At 52.7% G+C, this 18,612-nt stretch overlaps 1 protein-coding gene across 1 annotated transcript in view; it reads left to right on the top strand.

The window, feature by feature from the left end:
- LOC122394580 (fat-like cadherin-related tumor suppressor homolog) overlaps positions 1-18,612 on the top strand; it is a gene marked incomplete at its 3' end in the record, with an annotated part of 128,888 nt that overhangs the window by 87,007 nt on the left and 23,269 nt on the right. The window contains exons 13-19 of the mRNA XM_043391568.1: positions 7,118-7,336; positions 7,729-7,984; positions 8,313-8,568; positions 8,916-9,237; positions 9,641-9,874; positions 10,349-10,520; positions 18,063-18,305. Of these exons, the coding sequence (XP_043247503.1) occupies positions 7,118-7,336; positions 7,729-7,984; positions 8,313-8,568; positions 8,916-9,237; positions 9,641-9,874; positions 10,349-10,520; positions 18,063-18,305 (1,702 nt within the window). The remainder of the gene's footprint in view (positions 1-7,117; positions 7,337-7,728; positions 7,985-8,312; positions 8,569-8,915; positions 9,238-9,640; positions 9,875-10,348; positions 10,521-18,062; positions 18,306-18,612) is intronic.

Genomic DNA, 18,612 nt, shown 5'->3' on the forward strand with positions numbered 1-18,612 from the left:
AAAAATCATTCCACACAATGTGCATTTGAGACATGGGATGTTGTCAGATTGGGAAGGAAGAGATTTGAAGTATTTAGCGGTCCACGATTCTGGACGTGGCATGTCAATGTTAGGTACATATGTGAAGAATTCAAAACATTTTATTGCAATACAATTTGAAACTGTTAGGACTGGGGGATAGGGATGAGGATTAATATTTAAAAGGAAATGGAGAGGACAGGGACTCTGGGAAAACAGCACGGCGTGACTGCGAAACTTGGTTTTGCCAATAAGTATGCTAAGCTTTTATAAATCCTTATTCTATCTTTTGACTTTTTGGTAAGATGACGTCATTGATTATCATGTAGTATGGTAGATCATCATAAAATAAATCTGTTGTACAGCACCAATTTCGTTTTAATTATTATTTCATTTGAAATAAAAACACTTAGTAATATTCGGTAAAATATTTTAAGGAAAATGAAATACATTAAATATGTTATGCTTAGGTTCTCAGGAGAAAGGGATCAACAAACGTTCTGCTGCAAATTAAACAATGCAGCAAATTAGCTATTAATTGTACGTAAACGTAATCAGCGAGACGAAAACGGCGTTTTTGTTTCAGTTATTTTTGTAGGGGTTTCAGATATTTATAGAGTTCAGTGGGTTGTTTCTGAGGAGATGTGGAGATGTGAATTATTAATTAATCACACTTTATTAGTATATAGGGCCTTGCACTTTATCATCTGGATTAAAAAAAAAAAACGTTTCCTGCTGAGTGCAGAAAGGAAGGTAGGTAGGTGCATCGCCAGGTTCTATCACCAGGATTGGAGCAGTTATTGCAGTTGAAAGTCAACGTTGGCTGTTCATGTTGTTTAGGCCCTGTTCTTTATTTGGCCATCTACTCCATATTGCAGTTGTGATGACAAGCAGTTTTCAGTGTAGTTTTGTGATCTTTGGTGTCATCAATTGGTGTCATTATTTTTCGTCAACTAAAACTTATTTGAACTTTCCATTCAATCGACTCAATCATACGAGTCACTCTAATTTTCGGGAATCAAATCAGTCAACCAGTCGCTTAAGTCAAACGAGTCAGTCAACCAGTCATCTTGAAAAGTCAATCGACTCAATCCAATCAACTCAAAATACGCGTTGAAACAAATCAATCAATTCAATCGACTTGATTGGTATACAACCCTGCTTGCAAGGAGTGAAGCGACACGAGCACGACTTGTGCAAACGATAGTCATAAATCATTTTTTTTTGTCATTAACATAAATTTTAATATTTCCCTAGTTGAATTATGATGGTGAGGGAGGTCACGTCATTGACCTATAGCTTTACGTGAACTTCTAGAAATTACGAGACATAAAAGTTGCAAGGTCTCGGAAGAATATGAAGTCCTGTAAGTTTTATTTATCTCCAGAAGTTGACCTAGCAATGGCGGAGTTGCCAAGCCGCAATATTTTGGGACCGAGTGAAGTCTTTTATGACGTCATAGGTCAGTGACTCGACAAGAATTGAAAATGTAATTGGTCGTTGGTGTCACCAGAGAATTGGCTTGCATCAAGTCAAGTGTGCTATTTTTCAGCTTTCAGGTTTCCTTGTTGAGAGCAATCGCAAGAAGTCTGGGGTAGGTAACACCCGTCACCCTCATCTATGGAAAATTATGCTTTTGCGGAGCGACCTTCAAAGCTAGTGCGCCCCATGCACTGTCCGTCGTGTTTTCAGCTTGCTGTCGGTTTTCCAATATATGGAAGCCAGTTACAGGCGTCTCATAGTCTCTCATTGGTCAATCGCACACACCACGTGTGGTTCATCAACGACCAATGAGAAGATGAGAAACGCCAGCAAACTGACAGCATGCTGATTTGGTGATCAAACAGCGCCCTGACCACACCCCTCCCATCTATCGCTGACACCCTGCTCGGTAACTCGTCTCGAGACGCGGCTGAGCCAGGCCCTTCGACCGGTTACCGCCGCCGGCATAATTCCGCCTGATTCCGACTGCACCGCTGGACACCACACTGCGGCGAGCGACCCCGCTGTCAGACTCGGGCCGAACGCACCCCCTCCCCTACCCCCACTCCAGCTGTGGCGAGGGTGAGGGTATTCACCGCATCAAACCCACAGGCCGCCTGGACCCTTATCTTGAGACCAATAGTACCTATAGGGTATAGGAAGACGTCCAAAAACTGTTGGCCATAGTATCTGTAGTTGGATCTACGTTCCATGCTGGTCAGGCATTTTGCAAAATGCCTAGTCATTTTGTAAAATGGCTAGCCATTTTGAAAAAAGCCTGGTTGCGTTCAGTCATTTTTCAAACAGCCGTCTTTTTGTAAAATGCCTAGGCATTTTACAAAATGACTGATTTTCTAAAGTGCCTGCAACATATACAACACATGGTACGGCACCCGGCCCTGTCTGAGCTATGAGCCGATCGCGATATTTTCGGCTTTCCCCAACCCAAGCTCGATTAGGAACGTTCTCCTTCCCCACCCGATTGCTGATGTCAATTCAAATTCAATACCTCATCTCTGTCGGCCCGACCATAACCCATTCATTGCAGTTGCACACCGTTCAGCGCCCCGCCCCGCCAGAAGTATCCTAGCGCGCTGAGCAGTTGCCTCCAGCCGCGTCATCGCGAGGCCCCGCGCGGCCCATAAATTAATACATTGCGCGAATAGCCGTGTCGCCCCCCTGGTTACAAAGCTGTCAGAGGCGGTTGCCACCTACTGCAAATACCCGGCAAAACCCTTACTAGTTGACCTGACCTGACCTGACCCGACCTGGCCTAAATGTATGAAGACATCATCTATGATCGTAAATAATATTATATTCGTGATCAGCACCCCAAAAAACCCATAGCAGCCACCCTTTACGACGTTCGAACAGGTCCCGATTTTCCCGACTTTTGGGTCATTGACCTGACCTGGAAGGTCAACCGATGACCTAGGACCTTACAATTGGGTATCATCAGCTTCCTCTTGTCACGGGCAACACGCTCGTCTTTTCCGCGAAGCTCTAACTCGATCAGGGGCGAAACGGCGGGGGGTCCAACGGACCCCTTCTATACGTTCGCGGCTGGAAAAACACCACTAGGGGCGAGGGTTAAGCCAAATCTGAGGGCTTATTTCAGAAAGACCGCTAAAAGAGTAATTGAATGCACTTTTCCGCGACGATGTAGCTCTATCGGTCCCCGAGGTAAGAGTCGGTTTTCGATAAATTTAATAAATGCAACATTTTACCTTTGATGACCTCTGGTGACGTGACCTTTGACCTGACCTAGAAATGACTAATTACTCCATCTGGAATTTCGGGCGCTCTTCCGAATGCCACTTACTACGTGTCGCTATGTGGCCCAAGAGCCGAGTTAGAAGGGGAGTGTTCAATCAACACCTCCCGGCCCGGCGCGTTTGACGCCGAGCACCGGTCCGGCGCGGGTTGATGTTTGGCTGCTACATCCAAAGTCGCAAAAAGTCGCAAAAAATGACTGTTGGATCTTGTAGTGCAATGAATCATTGACATGTAGCGAGATTTTCGAAGCGGTACTCTGCGGTACTTTTTTTGAAAGTCTATTTGTGTGTGACATCAATTATGTGAAATTATATTTTCGTCTTTAAATTTTTGCGGTGCCAATACATCATAACCAAGTAAGAGTTCGCCATTTTGATGTGGTTATGTGTGTTCTGCAGACCCGGAGCTATCGTTTGATGTATATAAATGTGGAATTCCTCCTCAAATTGTGATTGTTTTCGTGGATCAAAGATACGTTGTCGAAGAGTGCGGGGGACGAGTTCGGTCCAAACGATTCCGAAGTTCGTGTTTAAGCTAGGTTTTCGCCATGAAATAGCAATTGTGTTGGAAAACAAAGACCACAGCAATGTAGTATGATCATTTTTGAACAAATTGGTATAGGTTTCATTGCACATCCACAAAGTTCGATTTTTTTACCCATGTCGTGCTAGACCTGGCGATCGGCCCTGTGTGCATTGTTCAATAGGAGCGCGGTGGTCGCAGTAGCGGTGCTGTCGGTTCATTTGTCGCTGTAGGGCGGCCACAATCAGTGAGCGCGGTACTCGGCACGGCGGACAGGGGAACGCTCTTACCGGACACTGTGTCGCCGGCGGCGGGACGATCGGCGGGCCTGTAACCGGCTGTCGGTGCCAATTGACGCGTCGTGTCCGTCTGGTCTGTTCGCCGTGGCTGGCCGGTCTGCGCGGCGGGTAGAGGAAGGGGGTACTGGGTAGTGGTAGAACTCACAGACAGACTGTCCGTTATGACGGTCCGTTACTCGGACGTACAAACAGACACTCGGGCACATGGATAGACACAGGTAGACCCACAGACAGACAAGACGTGCAGAAACAGACAGCCAGGCAGACATTCTGAGCGGACCCATTGTCCGCCTTTGGCAGTATACGCCCGTCCCGTAGGTCATCTCTCACCGCAAGTCGATCGGTGAGCGGCCCAGTGGGACCGTCAGGATACTGATCACTGGTTTGCCGACCCGCGTCCATTTGTGTATTCTCTACCCCGCCGGGACGAAGGGAGGGCACACCACTTCCAATAATCGTCGCCCAGGGACGCGGCGGCGGCCGGCGGCTGTGTTCGTTACGGGGCCTCGGTAGTGGTCGATGGTATACTCACTCACGGCCAGGTGTGGGAGGGAGGGAGATGCCGGCGCGCCCGCCGCGCCTCGCAGTCTGACGGCCGGTCCACGGGTCAGTGGCAGTCAGTCTGGCACACTCCCAGTATCGGGCGCGGGGTCAATGGTGTCTGGCTGTTAGGAGGCAGCGCTAATAGGTGTTATTGCTTCGATGAATTTGAAATGAATGAATACAAGTAGGCTCTGAAAGCATTGTAGGAGTAATTCGCCGTTTGTGAGGCATTCAATTGCCAGTTGCTACAGGTGCTGTCCGTTACAGAACAGTAGGATGGCCGCTTAGGCCCATACATCACTGACACATCACTGACAGATCACTGCTGCCTTCCGCGGTCCGCCCATCCATTGTCTTCCTTCTCCCACCGATCTCTCGGACCCTCTATGACGTGGCCCGGGCTGGGCTGGAACGTTTGACTGACCCTCGCCCGTGCCCGAACCCATTAGCCCCACCCTGCCCGAGGTGCGGCCACGGCAGAGCGGCGTGGCGTGCGCCGCCCGCCCGTTGACCTTGGCTCAGCCCGTACTTCGGCCGCCCATATGGGACGCTTCCTTGCCGATGCTGTCGGAATCATGCACGTCATGAGATTTAGGGCCGAATGAATGACGTGATTCGCGCTGGTGTTGAAAACGGCGCCAGCGGTGAGTGAGGAGCGGCTCGTTTGTTCCTGGCCGGGACGCGGAGCTTCCGCAATGGAGGGACGATGGGCCGGGAAGCCCCTGGTCGCCACAGCGCCGAGCTTCTGAGCTTCTCAGCGTCGGAGCTAAGCCCCCGAGCTGAGCTGCCGGTCGGCCGGGCCGCTGAGACAGTCAACTGACAAACTGTCGTCAACTGTGGTCCCAGAACCGCTGCGCCGCTGGTCTTACCCGATACTGGTTGTCATATCCACCGCTAGAATCTCCAAACTGTACGGAAGTGTCAAACTGTTAGCCGGGCGGCAGAGACGGCCGTGTAGTGACGTCCTACGACGGTGAACTGTGTAGCTGACTGGGCACGTTATTGGAAGTCTGTTAGTAAATCCAATCACCGGCGGCGTTAGCCTACTGGGTCGTTTCCGTTCGGGGATCAATAGCGCCCGCGGGCGGGCGGACGTGCGGGCAGCAGAGGATGTTTTCACCGGGCAGGTACAATGGGGGCTCTGTCGGCGCCAGCGGACCCGGCTCACTACCGGTGGCTGGCTATTTTCGGCCGCACGATCAACGGACGAGACGCGCAGGACTGGCGGAGAAATGTGACAGCCACGGGCGCTTCCGATGCGCGGAGACTGACTAGGATTGTTCACTTGTCAGTATACTGGTTTTCGTTGACTTTTGTATTCATAAAGTTATCTCTGCGTTGGTATATGGTGTGCGTGATTGACGTTTTCTGTAGTGCGTTTGGCTCTCATTATGACCTTGACTTGTTGTTTGGCCTACGGTCTGCCTCATTTTGTTATTCTGCGCTCATAGTGAATGAATTAGCCGGCTTCCGTTGGACTAGTTGCCATTCTGCGGTCGTCGAGAGCCGAGCGGCGAGAAAACGATGTTTTTGACGCCCACTTTGTGCCGTTTGTCCGTGTTTTGGTTCGTGGAGACTGCGGTGTAGAGTGATGCAGTCAGCACGTCCAAAGAAACCACATTGTGCGCCGTTTTCCTTCCTGTGAAATGAAATTATGTGCTGTGTTGGTATCGCGGGCATGCTGTTTCCATACATGTGCCCGTAGATTACAAGGTGTGACCGACTTGCTTTGTAGTGCTGAGAGGCCTTTGTTGGATGCCTCTCTCTCCCCCTCTCTCTCTCTCTCTCTCTCTCTCTCTCTCTCTCTCTCTCTCTCTCTCTCTCTCTCTCTCTCTCTCTCTCTCTCTCTCTCTCTCTCTCTCTCTCTCTCTCTCTCTCTCTCTCTCTCTCTCTCTCTATCTCTCTCTCTCTCTCTCTCTCTCCATCTTTTATTTTTCAATCCTCTTCTCTTTCCTCGTTCTCCATACGTTGAATACCAGGACAGGATACCTTCAGGACGTAAGCCGCTCAACTTACAAAGTGCCTCCTAACTTTCATTATCACAAAGCCTAGCGAACCGTGGCGCTTACACGGCCTGCTTAAAACTCGGCTATTATCCATAACTGTCGCCCAGTGTACCATCTCCTATCGCAGTATAGGTCATTCCACGTCCAGCCATACCCAAACGGTTGAGTCTTCTATATCGTTCTTCCGCGTCTCTGGCAGGCTGAGTGGCAGTGACTCTTCTCTTCTTTCGCTTGTGCCTTACAGACTAAGTACATGCCACTGAGTCGCTTGTTTCTTCCTTCCATATCTCTCACAGGCCGAGTGCCAACAAGTAAGTGGCACTGGAGTCCTCTGTTCCTTTCTCCCGTGACTGGTGAACTGAGTACCACTGACTGCTCTGTCCTTTCTCCATTTTCTGGCAGACTGAGTGAATGCCCTGTGCCGTTCTCCGTTTCACTGACTCCCCTGTTCTCCCCCGTTCCCTCTCCCAGGCCGAGTACGGTGCTGAGGTCGAGGAGGACTGGGAGCCGGGCACCCACGTGCTGGACGTGATGGCCCACTGTAAGACGGCGCTCATCTACCGGCTGGTCGGAGGGAATGAGGACGGCGCGTTCCTCCTCAATCCCGGCGCCGGGGTGGTGACCGTCAACGAGAGGCTCGACTACGAGCGGAGGACCTGGTACAACCTCTCCATCCAGGCCGTCAGCATGGTGAGTCGAAAGGCGGGAACATCGTCTCCAATTAGGCCCACAGTGTGGTGAGAAAGGACAAGCCCTGTGGAGATCTGAGAAGGGTGGTGATGGGAAGGGGATGGGCTGGTAGTGGTAGTGTTGAAATGGTTGCTGTAAGTGGCTTACGACTCCATAAGATGCACGCACTGGGTCTGAGAAAGCCGTGAGCCGTATTTTCGTTTTACTCTTTATCTTGCCTGTGTTTACTGGAATTGAGTCTCGTTCCATATTCGTACAAATCATGTTGCATCCACTTTCTTTGCATTTGCTTTGATCGTGACAACATGAGACTTGTTTTCCAGTGCTACTTCTCTCCCCTCGGCTGTCAACCCCACATCTCTTCACCGTCACCCCCCCCCCCCCCTCCCCAGGTCGGCGAGGTGGCACACACCAGCGTCATCATCCACGTGCTGGATGTGAACGACAACGCGCCGCGACTGGAGCAGGCGTCCTACGCGGGCCGCGTGCTCGAGTCGGCGCCGGTCGGCTCGGCCGTGCTGTCCGCCACCGACGGACAGCCGCTGGTGGTCACTGCCATCGATACCGACGATAACAGTAACGGGAGACTCGAGTACAGCATTGTGGAGACGGCCGTGAGACGCTACATCAGCATCGACGCCGACTCCGGTGAGCTGATGGAGTTGAAGAAGAGTGTGAGGGAGCTTGGAGAGATATAGGATGGGGTGGGTACGCCGAGAGATTGTTGTGGAGACGTCAAAAAGGTGTGGGAGAAACGCCGTGTGGGAAAGGAAGGAGCTGGTGCCTGGAGGTGTCACGTGAAATCTGAAGCTCAACTTTTGATTAGGTGGAACGGGATTATCGGGAAAAGATCTTGGTGATGATTTGCTTATATTTGGTGGGTTTGCTTATATCGAAGATCGTTTCCTTGATATATGCTGCGACATTATCCACCGGTGACCCACTCCCGTTGACTGACCCCCCGTGACCCCGACAGGCGTGCTGCGCACGGCGGCGTCGCTGGACCACGAGACACGCTCCGAGTTCGAGTTCACGGTGGACGTCTGGGACCGCGGCCGTCCGCGGCTGCAGGCTGTCCGACCGGCCCGCGTCAAAATCACCGTACTCGACGTCAACGACGAGTCCCCGCAGTTCTCCCACGCCCAGTACAACTTCACCGTGCTGACGCCCAGCTATGATGGTGTGGAAGTCGGCGTCGTCACAGCCGCCGATCCTGACACGGCGAATGTCAGGTGAGCTCAGCGGGCGCCGTGGAATGTCCGGTCGTGATACGAGGAGGTCACGACATGTGGCGTGAGGGCGCAGAAACGGGGGTCGGTAGGTCGGTGCCTTTTCCTGGTGTACCTAGGCATTATTTTCTCTGTTGAGGTGGATCGCTTACTGATTATGTGTATATGGGCAAGACTGTTTAAAGTTTGTAGAAAGAAAACATTGACTTGAGCGTCACGGTCACGACTCCAAATACTACAAACTGTGTGCATTTATGGGGTTGGACAAAACCTTGATCACAACTCTGCTGTGCGTCTGTCTGCTGTTCTGACTGTACCCTCTATAACCGCCTCTCCCCCGTCTCCGGCAGTTACTCTCTGTCCGGCGCCGACGCCTCTCTGTTCTCCCTGGACCCCGACTCGGGCTCACTGCGGGTGCTGCGGGCCGAGTCGGTCCGTCCGCTGGCCAATGTCACTGTCACTGCCTCGGACGGAGCGCACAACGCCAGCACAGCGGTGGTCGTGCGCAGCAGGGAGGTGGCCAGCAGGGGGCTGGTCTTCACCAAACAGCACTTCTACGGAGAGGTGCGCGAGAACAGCTCGCGCGTCGATATCGTCGCGTCGCTGTCGGTGCGCGGAAACCAGCTGATGGAGCACCTGGAGTTCCGCATCCTCAACCCGTCGCCGTATTTTGTGAGTATGAGCTGGGGAGGGGAGAGGGAGAGGTGGAAGAGGTAGCTTGTGAAGTGTTTCGTTGACGGCGGCCTGTGATGTTTTGTGAGAGCAGACCTGTTTGTTGGCTTTGCGTAGATTGTTTGAACAGCACGAGCTATTGAGAGCGGACAAAGCGCGCTCAAAGTTCCACAAACTGTGCTCAAAGTAAAACTTCTGTGAACTTGGGGCCAGTGTGTCAAACTGCCTAACTAAAATCGGCTCAGTGCGTTCGCTGCTTTGGTCAACGCAACCGAGCGTCCAACTATTACAACTCCTCCGAACCCACTCGGTGTTTAACCGCCTTCTGAGTGTGTTAGATTCCCTTCGCACATTCACTCGCCGCAGAGTGTCTCTTACCCCCCCCCCCCCTCCCTCCCTACAGAGTATCACTCGCACGGCGGGCGTGGTGCGGACCACCGGTCTGGTGCTGGACCGCGAGCAGCAGGACCAGCACGTGCTGGCGGTCCAGGTCCGCAGCGACCGGGACGGACGGGTGGCGCACACCCTGCTCCACTGTACTGTGATGGATGTGAACGACAACCGACCCGTGTTCGTGGGACAGCCCTACCACGCCGTGGTGGCCGTGGACGCGTCGGCGGGAGCGCCCGTCACCAAGGTGGGGTAGAGGGACGGAGTGAGAGAGAGAGAGAGAGAGAGAGAGGGGGGGGAGAGAGAGCGACAGCGGGAGGGAGAAAGGGGCATTGAGTGAATGATGAAAGGTGAGGAGAGCAAGGGACTGGATGCATGTACTGCCGTGTGTAAATTTGAGTCTGTAATTGGTGAGGTGTTTGCGTATATACGTTGTGAAGATGAAAGGAACTGGAACGGCCTTTGAAGTCTCGCGAGAAGTGGTGCAGCAATGACGTTTACCGCGAGTGGGCTGTCAATACCAAAGTGGTGTGTGGAAATGGCAGCCCGCGACTCCTGCATACGACGACATTTACCATACATTTGCGAAGCTTAAAATTAACTTTGCATCGCTGCCGCTAGTTCTGCGTCGCCTTTCATTCTTCCAGATCTGATTGTCACCTCTAGCTTATCTTACCTCACTTCTCACCACACGTCTCACCTTTACACCTCTCCCCCTCAGGTGACGGCCGTGGACGCTGACCTGGGCGAGAACGGCCAGGTGCACTACGACCTGCTCCGAGGAAACGGCGACCTGTTCGCGGTTGACCAGCTGAGTGGGGCCATCACACTGCGCCGCAGTCCCCGCGGCATGGACACCGCCTTCAGGCTGGTGGTCACCGCTTATGATGGAGGTGAGTGGGGTTGGGGAGGGATGTGGACCGTGGCAGATGAGAGAAAGGGTAGAGAGGGAAAAACTGTGCTTAGTTAGTTGGGCTGAATGTGAATCTGGAAGGCTACTTTACCGGTATTTGTTAGTTGGTTCAATGTATCGCTGAGGTACGGGTGTCTAAAACCTCTTGTTTTGATTGCGAGTTGGTTAGAAGCCATTTCTTCAACTATGAATGTGTCCCGTTCCAAGACAGCCGCCAGCGGGTTTCCTTGTTCACCGCGCGCTGGTAGGATCTGTGATCTCATTTCTGGGCCAGCAGAGGTTACTGGGTGTTTCGCGGCTCCCCACACCGTAAATTAAACCAGGCTCAATTTCAGTTCGTCCCGCTTTAGATTACAATAACGCATTCAATAGGTGGGCCCTATTACTGATTAGGGTGTCTCATACCGTACGCTCCCCAGATCTGTTGTCCAGTATTGGCTGTTAATGGCCGTCTGCACCCAAATCGCGTTATCGTTCATATCCTGATCGATAACAAGACTTAGGCCGACGACGAATGTGTCTATAGGACGGTATTTTTGGATTGAAAGTTGCTATTGGGGAGGGTGGGAGGGAATCGTTTTCCACAGCCTGTCGCTTCGTTTCCACCCTTCCGCACTGTCCGCCGCCTCTGAGCGCGCGCCTTGGACTGCCCGACCTGTTTTGCGGCCTGTGTACTGTGCGTGTCTTATCTCGCCTCGGCCGAAGCCCGGTCCCCTCCCCCTGGACCCGGGTCGTCAACCGCGCCACGACTCGGGTCTCCTCCCACCCCTCTGCCCCTCCCTCCCTCCACGTGCTGGCCATCCTCCGCTCCCTCTATTCGAGCCCCAAATCAAGCTAATAGGTGGGCCCTATTACTGATTAGGGTGTCTCATACCGTACGCTCCCCAGATCTGTTGTCCAGTATTGGCTGTTAATGGCCGTCTGCACCCAAATCGCGTTATCGTTCATATCCTGATCGATAACAAGACGCCAAAATCGCCAACGGAGCAGAATGTACGCGGTTATATAGGTATCCTGAGTATTGGCAACGCACACGACGTTCGGCATGAACAGTGTTTTGTTCGCAGTTCCATAGCCTGCCGTGTCCGTCTGTCTGCTGTTTGCACTTCCCATCGGCCCGCCGACGCGGCGATTAGTGTTATGAGTTACGCCAGGTCCCCCTTCCTAGCGTCCGCACACACTGACGAACACTTCCCTTCCCCATGTCGCCGAACCCCCCCCCCCTCTCTCCCCACTCTCTCTCTCTTTCTCTTTCCTCTCCCTCCCTCTCTCTCTCTCCTCTCTCTCTCCCTCACTTTCCTCCCCGTCCTACGTCCGACTACGGGACGGACGGGCCCGTCCCACGGTCCCTCTCTTGTTTGTCGGTTTTCTGGGGCTGTAGCTTTATTACCGCAACGGCCGTCCAGAACCAATAGCACCACCGTGGCCACAGACCACCCTCACATCCACTTTCGCGTTTGACGAGCGTAAGACGGCGATAGTTGAAATTGACGTGTTTGACTGGCACCGCCATTGCGTCCTTTTTATTGACACCATCCGAAGCCGTGCTGCTGTCGATATGCATGGACCAGTGGACGTCATGCTGCTGGTGGCCTGGTGCCTGGTGCAAAACAGGGTCGCCAGGTGTCCTTAGGGTGTGTTATTCCCCAGCGACGGCAAAGTCCAAGTCGGCGCGGAGCCAAGCGTCTAAAGTCGACGCGGAGCCAAGCGTCTATGTGCGCCTGTTCGGCGATGGCCGCGCTGAGCGGCCGCAGTTCTATGCACACAGCATTGGTTAATGGTTTGCCCATCTCCTTATTCACTACCGCTTATAATTGCCATTGTTCCATAAATTTTTAATGGGTCAACATGGTTCAGGCATGTGGATGTGCCTCACCGATACGGTTCAGGCGTACCGGGCGTATAAATGAGCCCACATGGTTCACGCATGCGTGGCTTGGTGCTGCGTCGATATGGTTCACGCGTACCTGACGAACAGCGAGTTTGTAATGAGCAACATGGTTCAGGCATGTTGAATTGCCTCTCCGATACGGTTCTGGCGTAACTGGCGCATAAATGAGCCCACATGGTTCACGCATTTGTGGCTTGGTGCTGCTTCGATATGGTTCACGCATACCTGACGAACAGCGAGTTTTGTAATGGGTCAACATGGTTCAGGCATGTTGAAGTGTCTCACCGAAACAGTTCAGGTGGGTTCAGGCGTACCGGGCGCATAAATGAGCCCACATGGGTTCACGCATGTGTGGCTTGGTGCTGCGTCGATATGGTTCACGCATACCTGACGAACAGCGAGTTTTTAATGGATCAACATGGTTCAGGCATATTGAATTGTCTCCCCGATACGGTTCAGGCGTAACTGGCGCATAAATGAGCCCACATGGTGCACGCATGTGTGGCTTGGTGCTGCGTCGATACGTCGATATGGTTCAGACATACCTGGCGAACAGCGAGTTTTACTGTGTCAACATGATTCAGGCATGTTGAATTGCCGCACCAATACGTGTCAGAATACCGGACGCGTAGATGAGCCCAGATGGTTCAGGCATGTGTGGCTTGGAGCCGCGTCGATATGGTTCATGCATACTTTACGAACAGCTAATTTAACTGTCAACATGGTTCATGCATGTTGAATCGCCTCACCGATACGGGTCAGAGAACCGGGCGCGGAATCCAGCCGCTCACATGATTCAGGCATTTTTGGCTGAGGGCCGCGTAGATATGATTCAGACATCACGACGAACAACGCAGTTAACTGTCAACATGATTCATGCATGTTGAATTGCCGCACCGCTACTGGTCAGGCGTACCGAGCGCCTAAATGAGCCCACATGATTCAGGCATGTCATGTGGCTGGGGGCGGCGTCGATATGGTTCATGCATACCTGACGCACAACGGATTTAACTGTGTCAACATGAGTTATGCATGTTGAATCGCCGCACCGATGCGTGTTAGAACACCGGGCGCATAAATGGGCCCGCATGATTCAGGCATGTTTGTTTGGGAGCTGCGTCGATATGGTTTAGACGTACCTGACGCACGACGGATTTAACTGTCAACATGATTCATGCATGTTGAATCGCCTCATCGATACGGGTCAAAGAACCGGCGTATGTGAGCCCACATGATTCAAGCGGGTGTGGCTGGGAGCCACGTAGATATGGTTCAGGCATGCCTGACGGGCAACGAATTTAGCTGTGTCAACATGATCATGCATGCTGAATTTCCGTACCGATACGGATCAGAGAACCGGTGTGGGGAAGCCCACATGATTCGGGCGTGTGTGGCTGGGAGCCGCGTAGATATAGTTCAGGCTTACTTGACAAACAACGAATTTAGCTGTGTCAACATGATTCATGCATGTTGTATTGCCGCGCCGATACGTGTCAGAATACCGTGCACATAGATGAGCCCACATGATTCAGGCATGTGTGGCTGGGAGCCGCGTCGATGTGGCCTCACGCCGATATGTTTCGGCATACCGGTTGCATGAATGATCCCACGTAATTCAAGCGCGTGTGTCTGGTAGCCGCGTCGGTACGGTTCAGGCATACCTGACGAATAGCGAATTCTAACTGGGTGAACATGATTCATGCATATTTGGCCAATCGATTCTTCACGCCGATAAGGTTCAGGCATAACGGGGTACGGTTCAGGCATACCTGACGAGCAGCAAATTTAACTGGGTCAAACTGGGTCATGCGTGTTTGATAGATCAATTTCTCACGCCGATATGGGTCAGGCGGACTGGGCGCACAAATGAGCTCACGTGATTCGGGCGCGTGTGGCTTGTAAGCCGTGTCAGTACGGTTCAGTCATATCCGACGAACAGTGATTGAACTGGGTCAACATGGTTCATGCATGATCAATCGCTTCCTCGCGCCGATATGGGTCAGGCATTCCGGGCGCTTAAATGGGCGCTGCGTCCATTGTCCTCCCTGACTGCGTGAGGGGTTATCCTGTGCAAATAGCTCCCGACCGACTGCTTGAGTCGTGGGTCCCTTACCAGTGTTATCGGACAAAAGGTCAACCACTCGGCCCCACAGAGGTGACCCCTGCGTCCCTCCCGCGCCTTCCCCTCCCCCTCGTGAACTGGCGGTGGTTTTACACGCCGCGACGCCCGGCGGCGGTGTCACGACGTGACGTAACGGCTCTATTACTGCTGACGGCCGAGTGTTGGCCGCCCGACCGGTGGGCGCGCGCAGCGGAATGGGTGGGGGAGCCCCGTCCGCGGAAGTACAGCTGGCACTCCCCGGCGGCCATCACAGCGACAATGCTTTGATGTGTGCATTTGTTCTGATGACGTCACCCGGCACCCAACGAATAGCGTCATTGGCTCCATCTTAGTCAGACGGGGCGCCGCGTCGATATGGTTTAGACATACCTGACGAACAGCGAATTTAACTGACAACATGATTCATGCATGTTGAATCGCCGCATCGGTACGGTTCAGGCGTACCGGGCGCATAGATGAGCCCACATGGTTCAGGCGTTTGTGACTTGGCGCTGCGTCGATATGGTTCAGGCATATCTGACGAACAGCGGCTTTTACTCTGTCAACATGAATCAGGCATGTTGCATTGCCGCACCGATACGGTGCAGGCGTACCCGGCGCATAAATGAGCCCACATGGTTCAGGCATGTGTGGCTTGGCGCTGCGTCGATATGGTTCAGGCATACCTGACGAACAGCGAGTTTTACTGTGTCAACATGATTCATGCATGTTGAATTACCGCACCGATACGGTGCAGGCGTACCCGGCGCATAGATGAGCCCACATGGTTTAGGCATGTGTGGCTTGGCGCTGCGTCGATATGGTTCAGGCATATCTGACGAACAGCGAGTTTTACTGTGTCAACATGATTCATGCATGTTGCATTGCCGCACCGATACAGTGCAGGCGTACCCGGCGCATAAATGAGCCCACATGGTTCAGGCATGTGTGGCTTGGCGCTGCATCGATATGGTTCAGGCATATCTGACGAACAGCGAGCTTTACAGTGTCAACATGATTCATGCATGTTGCATTGCCGCACCGATACGGTGCAGTCGTACCCGACGCATAAATGAGCCCACATGGTTCAGGCATGTGTGAATTGGCGCTGCGTCGATATGGTTCAGGCATATCTGACGAACAGCGAGTTTTAATGTGTCAACATGATTCATGCATGTTGCATTGCCGCACCGATACGATGCAGGCGTACCCGGCGCATAAATGAGCCCACATGGTTCAGGCATGTGTGGCTTGGCGCTGCGTTGAGGCATATCTGACGAACAGCGAGTTTTACTGTGTCAACATGATTCATGCATGTTGAATTGCCGCACCGATACGGTGCAGTCGTACCCGGCGCATAAATGAGCCCACATGGTTCAGGCATGTGTGGCTTGAAACTGCGTCGATATGGTTCAGGCATATCTGACGAACAGCGAGTTTTACTGTGTCAACATGAATCAGGCATGTTGCATTGCCGCACCGATACGGTGCAAGCGTACCCGGCGCATAACTGAGCCCACATAGTTCAGGCGTGTGTGGCTTGGCGCTACGTCGCAGTTTTACTGCGATATGGGTCAGGCAAACCGGTCGCCAAATGAACCCGTGTACCTGACGAACAGTGAATTTAACTGGGTCTACATGGTTCATGCATGTTGATTGTTGCTGCTCTGCACCGGTATGGGTCAGGCATACCAGGCGCATTAATGAGCCCACACGATTCAGCCATGTGTATAAGCAGCGTCGGTACGGTTCTGTCGTACCTGACGAACAGCGGATTTAACTGGGTCAACATGGTTCAGACATGTTGGTTCTCCGCTCTGTGTTACTGTGACATGGACGACGAGCCGGTATTCATACCCAGATGGAGCGGGTGGTATTGTATCAGTTATTCACTATCATTGACTCTGGACACACACATCTGCCATGTGCGTCTCTGCACAACGGTCTATCCCACTGGCATTGATTCGTTCACAACATCAGCATAATCCATTCGCTTGACTCTTCGGCGAGTCAGCCATGCAGGCAGCAGGCTCCTTATATGACTAGTATCGCTAGCACGCTAGCCTGACTTACCGGCCATGTCCGTCTCCCTTGGTCCCCCTCTGCTGAGCACCAGGTACTCTGTCGCTCCACAAACCTGTCTCCCGGCCTTGTCTACTTTTCCTGCTCGCTCGTTTTACAGCGCTTAGCTCGACGCTCGATTCCCACTCTCTCGCTTTGTCCGTCACCTCTGCGACCGCACAATCGTTTTCCACAGCCTGTCGCTTCGTTTCCACCCTTCCGCACTGTCCGCCGCCTCTGAGCGCGCGCCTTGGACTGCCCGACCTGTTTTGCGGCCTGTGTACTGTGCGTGTCTTATCTCGCCTCGGCCGAAGCCCGGTCCCCTCCCCCTGGACCCGGGTCGTCAACCGCGCCACGACTCGGGTCTCCTCCCACCCCTCTGCCCCTCCCTCCCTCCACGTGCTGGCCATCCTCCGCTCCCTCTATTCGAGCCCCAAATCAAGCTATTATTGGTAGATTGATGCTCCAATAAATCACAGTAGGCCGATGCAGATCTGAAGCCGGTACCGTCCACGGAGGCGGTAGTCTCTTTCTATCTCTACGTCTTTCTGATATGTGGTGCAAGCCAGAACATGCGATTAATCAGTAATTTATTGGATCGCTTTCGATGGCGGGCCGCGGCGCGGTGCTAGACACGCAGTGAGCCGGTCTGTAGATTATGCATGCAGATTAAGCTCTTGGCACCGCTTTGATTGCGTTCTGGGTCTGACGAATTATTTGTCAAACAGGGCCTGATTTAATGGTCTCCTTGCCGATGCAAATTCTTGCTGATGCAATATTAGGATGGCTTAGTGTTCAGTATGAGCCTGTGTAAGCCCATGAATTTTGTCGTTTCGTGAGATCATGGGATTTTGCGACTCGGGCGCCTTGTCTCTCTGTCCAATCTGGTAATGCTGACTGGCGATGGTGTGAGTGTTTGACGCCATCCGACAGTCCGTCTGGCCGTTGTCGGGTCGGGTCCGCTCTCTGTCACTGCTCGACATGCAGATGTGCGTCCTTTGTCTCCGGCAGACGGAGCACCGTCTCCATCTGCCCAACTCATTCCCTCCTAACGACCCGCCGGCTCTTGCCGAAGGAAATTTGCAACACTTCGCGATGCTCGTCTCCATGAAAAATGGCGCTGCTTTGCTCGCTCGAACTTGTTCGGAGATAATGGGTGGGCCGGTGCTTAGATCTCTTGTCTGCCGTTTAATTTGTCCTCGGAAGTCTTTTGCCTTCGTTGGCCGAGAAGCGAGAGGCTGATGCAATCCCGTGATGTTCTTCGCAAATATCGTCAGAACGCGTGGATGGATCGTACCGAAATTTGGCATAGTTTTGCGTTCATCCTTCGAACACATAAGCTACAAATTTTAACATGAACTTTGCACTTTGTAATTAAACTTTGGAAGTAAAACTGTCTCGTATATTCTAGCTCCCAGAGTCACTACAGCAGCCCTCTCGTTAACCACCCTCTCTCCCCCTCTCCCCAGGCTCCCCGCCTCTGTCCTCTGAGGTGGAGGTGCTTGTGACCACTGTGGACGGCACACAGCCCCGCTTCTCTCAGCCGCACTACTGGGCTCGCGTCTCGGAGGCTGCCGAGCGGCGCACGCCCGTGCTGACCGTGGAGGCGGCGGCGCCCTCACCGTCGGCCGCCGCTCAGCTCGGCTCGCCGCTCGTCTTCCAGCTGAGCTCGGCAGAGCAGCCGGCGCTGTTTGATGTGGATTTCACCACAGGTGAGGCAGGTGGAGAGATGTGGACCGGTGGACAGGCTGGGTGGGGTGTGTGGGGACGTGGTAGATGTGAAAATGACGGAATATGTTTTGTAAAAGAACGGTGTTGAGAAGGGTTGTACGATTTGTGTCAGAGGTTTTATCTTCTTCCTCAGTGGGAAGGTGACGCATTTCCCATGTTTTGTTAGAATTAGGATCGTCATACATTTTCGTGGTGGTTTGTTACAACTTGGCCAGCATGAATATTTAGGAGAGCAAGGTATTTAAGATTTAAAGTGTTGCTTATGGGGTCATGAATATTCAGCTACAA

Source organism: Amphibalanus amphitrite, unplaced genomic scaffold (genome assembly GCF_019059575.1).
Source record: "Amphibalanus amphitrite isolate SeventyFive unplaced genomic scaffold, NRLGWU_Aamphi_draft 000600F_arrow, whole genome shotgun sequence".
In the NCBI taxonomy this organism is placed as follows: domain Eukaryota; kingdom Metazoa; phylum Arthropoda; class Thecostraca; order Balanomorpha; family Balanidae; genus Amphibalanus; species Amphibalanus amphitrite.